Raw genomic sequence first — 6,904 nt, 5'->3', positions numbered from 1 at the left:
TAAAAAATTTTTAAAAACTTACAGTAATCGTAAGATACCTTAAATAAAAAAAAAATCTGGGATAATATTTATTGTAACAAAGCAAGTTCTTACAAAGCTAATTTTTACTATTTTTTTTTTATATTTATTACAATTTAAGTAAAAATTAAGAAAAACATACTAATATTTATAAACAAAACTTCTTTTCACAGTATATTTTTACAGACACTTAAATAAATAGGCAGGCAAAATTTATCCAATAAATACTAGTACATTACAGAATCACATTGAGTTGAAGTAATTGTTTTTTTTTTGTTTCAATTACTCGCTGGATATGCACTTCTCAAATCATCTTTTCTAATTAATCCTTCTTTTTGTACAATGATACCAACGGGATAATCATAGCTATAGAAAAATCCTTTTGGAGGTCCAGTTGTGTCCTCCTCCTCATCTTGTTGTCTGTTTTGAGGTGCAGCATATACATCTCTCTTTTCGCTGTACTGGCCACTGTAGTCAACTTGGTTTGGTTGGTAGTACTGTCCAGGTTGTTGTTGTTGTTGATATTGTGGATACTGTTGGACTTGTGGTTGAGTATACGTTTGGTGAGCATCATAAGGGTTACTAAAATTTAATATAAAATTAATTGTATACATTATGTGTTTTTTGAAATCTAGATGTTATGTACGGGAATATAGTAATAGAGAATATTAATAGAAAAAGAAAAGAAAATTTAGTTATAATTTGGTATAACAGCTTGACGGAATTGTTGAAACAAAAATCAAATCAAGTTTCTTAGAGTAAAAGAGAAACAACAGATATAGAAGGAAAAACAATATTGATAATACTTAATCAATAAGGAATTTTAATTTTTTTTTGCTTTGTTTTTGTTACTAACTAAAAGTTTTATATATGACTGTATAATTCTGAAATTAAACTTAATGTCTCTAGACTTTTGTAACCTTCGAACTTCGAAGTTCTAATAGCATATTTGAATAACTGTTTAAACAACAATAAAATGGTTTATTGTTGTTTTGGTTATTGTTATTTGGACCATCCATTGAAATAGTTTGATTAAACATTATTGTAAAAGTTGTGAATTTTGAATATATAATGTTTAAATTATTTAAACAAGGCTTTTAATGAATAACAAATATATATGATGTAAACCTTCCCCGTTCCCAATGTAGTTCTGAAGACCTTTTGACAAAATACTCGGTAAATGTTATCAAAAGAGAATACGTTGCAGATGGCCGTGGTGATCTTTAGCAATGACACTTTTATTGTGATAAGATTGCGAACTTTACATTCCAACCTCGTATTGGATTTAACAGAATTTATAGAAAATACATATTATTTAACTTACGGGAGTGGGTGCAAATTTCTTTCGGCTTCTTGATGCCATCTTGAAAAGAATTTTTCTTTGGCTGCTTTAACTTCCGGGGAATCATCGACTTGTTTAGGAGCAATTTGTGGTACATTGTCTACTTGATGAAAACCAGTTCCATCATCCCAATATTGTACCTAAATATTAATATTTTATATTTTTTATTATTTTCGTTTGTTCTGTTATTTATGTGTTACAAAATGATTTTTTTTAATATATATAACTCGATTAAAAATTATTTACATAATACCTGTGGTCATTTACAAACAAATTAAAAACATAGTTATATTGTTTTACATTTATTAAAATTTAATTAATTAATAAAATTACAAAACAACGGCGTTTTTAGTAGGTTTAGCATCTTTGAAAACTTAATTACCTATATTAAACTTCAGTACGATATAATGTATTTCGTAAAATGAAAATAGAAAGAAATGCCCTTCAGGAGCCGTCTCTGAAAGTTTCCTTTTTTTCAGATATATCCAAGATAAAACGATGAATGAAATTTGAAACTGGATTTTACTATTTTACTATTCATTAATTTTAATCAGAAACAACATGAACTGTAGGGTTGTGGCTAAGTTTTGTTCTTACTGTTTTGTATGAGGACATTTCCTCTGTTTGACCCAAAAATTTTAAACAATTTTACAGTAAATGATGCTCTTGTATCATTTCGATACGTTGCACCAATTGATTCAGGAACAAAAATGTTCTAAATCGTGAACCATTTGAATTGATAGTTAAGTCATCGACTACCTAGCGTAAGGTCATGCTCAAATTTATACATATATAGTGCCATTATAGCGTAAAGGAACAAAATATTAACAAAGAATATTATAATGGACTGTATGTTCACAAATTCCTTTTTACGTAAATAGTTTTAAAATTTTACTTCAAAACTATTCAATTCGAAATTGCATTAATCTTAATTTGTATATTACATTGAATAAAATATATAGATATGTTACCCTTATTTCTTTTCCTTCTCCGTTGATGTAGTTATAAGCACCTCTCAGATCCCCTCCTGCCTTCTTTTTCTCGGTTTTAGCTATGTCAGGTATATTGTATCCATAGAGATATCCTCCAACGCCATCCTGGCCGTGATATTGTCTAGCTAAATAGATATCTTCCAACACGTGGTGGGGTTCATTTCCAAGGTATCTAACCGCAGGTACATTAGTATCGATTTTTGGTGCATAATTCAAAGACTGGTCTTGTTTTTCGATGATCTGTTGAGCATCAGTGGGTTCCAGGTCTATCAGACGGACTTCTGCGCTCAAGAGACCTTGAATGACGCAAGAGAGAGCGCACTAAAAGAAAGTGAAAATAATAATTTACACACTTTCTTATTTTAAATATAAATATATTTATAATTTGGAGAATAATCTATAACTCCATTTTTCAAAAGGCGAGCATTTGAAAATCCAAGTCTTTAAAAAGCATAAATATATTCGTGGCTAAATTTTGCGTTAATCTTTGTCGTTGAAGAAAAGCTAAGAAAACGAATATAAATTAATTTATTTAAAAATTCGCAAACTTTATAGAAACTTTTTTCAATAATTTAATCTTATTTTGACGGCCTATTTTTTGAATTATAGATTTATTCCTGTTAAGATGGCGAGAAGTTTTTTTTAATCAAATTTCACGGTTTTTAACATATATAGGATGTAAGGAAGATTTTGTTTTTCGGCTAAATTTGAAAGACCAAATTAGGGTGTATCAGTTAAAATAAGGGACGTGTAGATACTTGAAACAAACTAATCTAACAATTATAAAATCAGTGATAAGAAGAAAAGCAAAATCAATAACAAAGAGAAAGAATAAATAACGGCTTCACACCGATGACTAATACTCGAACCTTGATCAATATCGTTCATGTTTCTATGGGTATGTTTTCTGTGTCATCAAGGAAGATAGTAGGTAGCGATTTGAAGTTGTTAAATAGGTATGCAACTAATAATACAAGCTTAAGAATGCATTTTTAAAGACGAAATAACAACGTGTTTAAATTCCTGTAGAAATCTTTATAAAATTATATATACAAGGTAACTATTATTATACTAACAATTCGCCTGTTTATCAAAGCTTAAAATCATATATGGCTTTACCGCAGTAAAAAAACATCTAGGTATTGCTAAGTAACTATCAATTGAGTATTGAAACAATAAAAAATTGTCAAAATATTTTAACTTTTTTTGAAATAAATAATTTTAGAAAAGATAATTATAACTTTGTAATTGTCTGTTTTTCGAATAAATTGGTGAATATCTTTGGCTTTTTATAGTCAGGAAATCGCACTTTTAGTAGGACAATGATAGAACAAGTAGATCCATCTAGGAAGTGACGAAAGTAATGCTAAACTAGAGCAACTTCCTTTAATTTCTCGCATTGAAAGATCACTGAGGACATGTAAACATCAGAAAATATATTTTTCCTGTTTTGTCCAGCAAAGTAAAGGTACTCAATAACTGTGATTAATGCTGTGCACGTGTTAATAGTTTCTTAAAACCATTCTAAAGCAATATACAAAATTCAGGAAACATAAGGTAAACATACGAGGTAAAAATATGTTTTTTTCCCTAATTTTGAATGCATTGTCAGTTGTGTTATACCCTGAAGAAAGTTTATATAACTGGTACAGTGAAGAGATATTGTTTCCAACTTGATTAGATTTTCTAAAATGCTGCACAAAAAATTGCGCATATAAACTTTAAGAAATCAATCAATTAAAAGCATTTATTACATTTTCAAAATAAATAGCCTTAAAATTCTGGAATTCTAAATAATATAGCCCTCAGTATCTACTCGTGAATCTAAAACTACATGTGTTCCTGAAACTATGTTAATTGTATGTACAAAGGCAAATGAATTCCACTTTATAAGTTCACGGTTTCATTGTTTCTCTAGTGTTAACGACTTTGGAATTATTTAACACTAAAAAATAAACTATTTTGAGGCAAATCTCCACATTTCAATAAAATACTAATTTAACCAATCCTGTATATCTGAATATAAAAAATGTAACACATGTAGGAGAATAGAAAATGACCCCCTGTAAAAGATAATCATATGCCACTTGAAATTTTTTATGTTTATTCCTTTCTCTTTATTGTTAAATATCGGAAAATACATAGTATGAGTTGTACAATTTGTCGTATTTAGCTGGATAATTCTCGAAAGAAACATAATTTCCAATATTTACTCATTATGCAAATTACAATCTTTAAGTTATAGGTCAGAGTCGAAGAATATTACCTACGTGTATACAACATAACTGCGATGCCAATGACGCTTCTACGCCTTGATAATTTCTCTAAGAAATTATTCATATTTCGAAATATTAAACAAGGAATTGAAACATGATCAAACCATTGGAATTTTAGATGGAAATTTTTAAAAGTATCAACAAGCTACGTATATTTAAATATACCTACATAATGTTTTTTTAATAGTATATTGTTATGCAATGCAAGATTTTAAAATTACTAGAAAAATCTAGAAATATAATAAAAGAACGTCGAAATGTTAATAATTTGTATTTTTTATTTTCTTCCACTTGGAAACAAATGCTAATAATTCAAATTTATTAAACCCAATACTGTCAAGATATGGGATAATTAATTCTCTTCATTTTCGTTTTTTTCAAAATACATAAATCATAGATATAAATCTATTATAATTGTTAGAGGAATGAAATGGTTTTTCAATTAAGCAAATCAATGTAATTTCGGAAAATATTTTATAGTGGTATATATACCTCAGAAAACAATAAAATATAAATAACTAACAATCTTTGGAACCAAAATATTATGTAGGTAATTTTAGTGAAGTCATCCATAAAAATAGTTACTGCCATAGAATAATATTTAATGAATATATTTGTAATTCATTAATACTTCTTCAATGCTTAGCGTAATGATTTCCAAAGGATAAAATTATCTGTGATAGTAGAGATAAATAAATAAAAACAGTTTTAATAAAATTTCTATTATTAATAGTGTTGTAATTTGCTGAAGATACATCAAGCAACTATTAAGGGTTATGCAAAATATTCTGATTGAATTTAATTTAACATCTATGAAATAATTTTCTTTTTCGTGCTCATCAAAAAATAGTGTAATAAGAATGTATAGGACAGAACAGAATAAAATTTATTATTCAAAGTCAAAAGTACATATTTTTAGATAAAAACGTAAGTTAAAAAAAACATACAAAAATACAAATTAAATTTTTTATATGTACCTATATAGTATATTAATTAACAACTTTTAACCAGTATGACTAGACTGAGTATTAATAAATTCTTGGAACGCATGGAAACAATTTTTAAGCAAATGCTTTTTAATTTCTACCTTGAACACATCATAATGAGCTGTCGAACAGAAAATGGCAAACCACTGTAAAGCCTTACTTCCTGTAAATATATATAGGCAAAAAAGTCAAAATGCCAAAAGCCACAGAATATTGTTGAAAATGTCTACTCTTTAAATTAGCTATAGTTCCATGCAATTGTTGGTTTTGTAAATAAAAATTTTTATTGGAATGGCTAGAATTCCTCCATAATGCGAATGCATAATAAGATAAACACGAATGAAATAAGGCTAAATAAATGGAAATTACAGTATTGCGGGCTAACTAAAGTATATAACTATATAAATGTTTTTTAATTGTATTATTCGTCTTTATTCTAATCTCTTTATTATTACATATAGTCCTGAGCAAGAATTCAAACAAAGTCGAATGGTTGGCCTACTCAGAAAATCAAGATGCTGGTTTCCTTGCCCTATTCCGACTTTATACATAATTATAAATTAATTTAACTGTGAAAAATTACGCAATACGGATTATGCACTTTCCAAAGCTATATTCAAACACTACTTACCGCAAACAACAAGACCTTCATACTGCACTGTTTGTATCACTGAACTATTTCAAAATTTGTCCGAAAAAATAGCACCGGGATTTTATATATAAATTTTCAAATAATTTCGTAATCACCAATCCACCTATATATATGCATGATATCCGTAATCTGCCCCTCCATACCTACAGTGAAGATGATCACATCCCGAACCTGTATGAGAAGTTCCTAAAATGTTAGGTAATAGTACCGTATGCTGAATAAAATAAAGCTTAATCGTATTATCACGATGAAATGTAAATTATGGTTATTTTAAAACAATTAATTAATCTGTTTGTGTCTACTGACCAATATTACTGGCTGTTCGTTAAAAATTACTCATAATTGACTTGTACATAGAATAGCGCGCACTTTAACAATTAAGAGAAGACGCTGTGAATCTGTTTAACCTTCAGAACGTTATATAGATGTTTTTTGAACTTTTATGCGTCTTATTTTCACATTGTTTACATTTATGTACGTTTAACGACATTGTAAGCTATTGTTATATTCAGTATTTAATAAAGTGTGGAGAAAGAGCTATTATTGATACCTAACTGTGAAAATATATTGATAAGGTGATTCAAAAAACTTAGCTTGAACAAATACCTATTGTATTCAGAAGCATGGATACACTATAA

General features: G+C 28.1%; 1 protein-coding gene across 1 annotated transcript; it reads right to left on the bottom strand.

The window, feature by feature from the left end:
* Positions 1 to 283: 283 nt before the first annotated feature.
* On the bottom strand, positions 284 to 6,509 carry LOC108914687. The gene is made up of 4 exons (XM_018720538.1): positions 6,246 to 6,509; positions 2,332 to 2,673; positions 1,343 to 1,500; positions 284 to 600 (listed from the first exon to the last, which is right to left on the bottom strand). The coding sequence occupies exons 1-4, from the start codon at positions 6,264 to 6,266 to the stop codon at positions 297 to 299; spliced, it is 825 nt and encodes a 274-aa protein (XP_018576054.1). The 5' UTR covers positions 6,267 to 6,509; the 3' UTR covers positions 284 to 296.
* Positions 6,510 to 6,904: the final 395 nt, after the last annotated feature.

The sequence above is a fragment of the Anoplophora glabripennis genome, unplaced genomic scaffold (assembly GCF_000390285.2).
Source record: "Anoplophora glabripennis isolate ALB-LARVAE unplaced genomic scaffold, Agla_2.0 scaffold1048, whole genome shotgun sequence".
NCBI lineage: Eukaryota > Metazoa > Arthropoda > Insecta > Coleoptera > Cerambycidae > Anoplophora > Anoplophora glabripennis.
This window is presented reverse-complemented; position numbering and strand designations above follow the sequence as displayed.

What these genes read in the sequence shown, in the direction of transcription:
- LOC108914687 (XM_018720538.1), bottom strand. Translation starts at nt 6,266, where the DNA reads ATGAAGGTCTTGTTGTTTGCG. An exon ending in TGAAGGTCTTGTTGTTTGCG is followed by an intron (nt 2,674 to 6,245) that starts GTAAGTAGTGTT and finishes ACTTTCTTTTAG; the next exon opens with TGCGCTCTCTCTTGCGTCAT. An exon ending in AGAAATTTGCACCCACTCCC is followed by an intron (nt 601 to 1,342) that starts GTAAGTTAAATA and finishes ATTAAATTTTAG; the next exon opens with TAACCCTTATGATGCTCACC.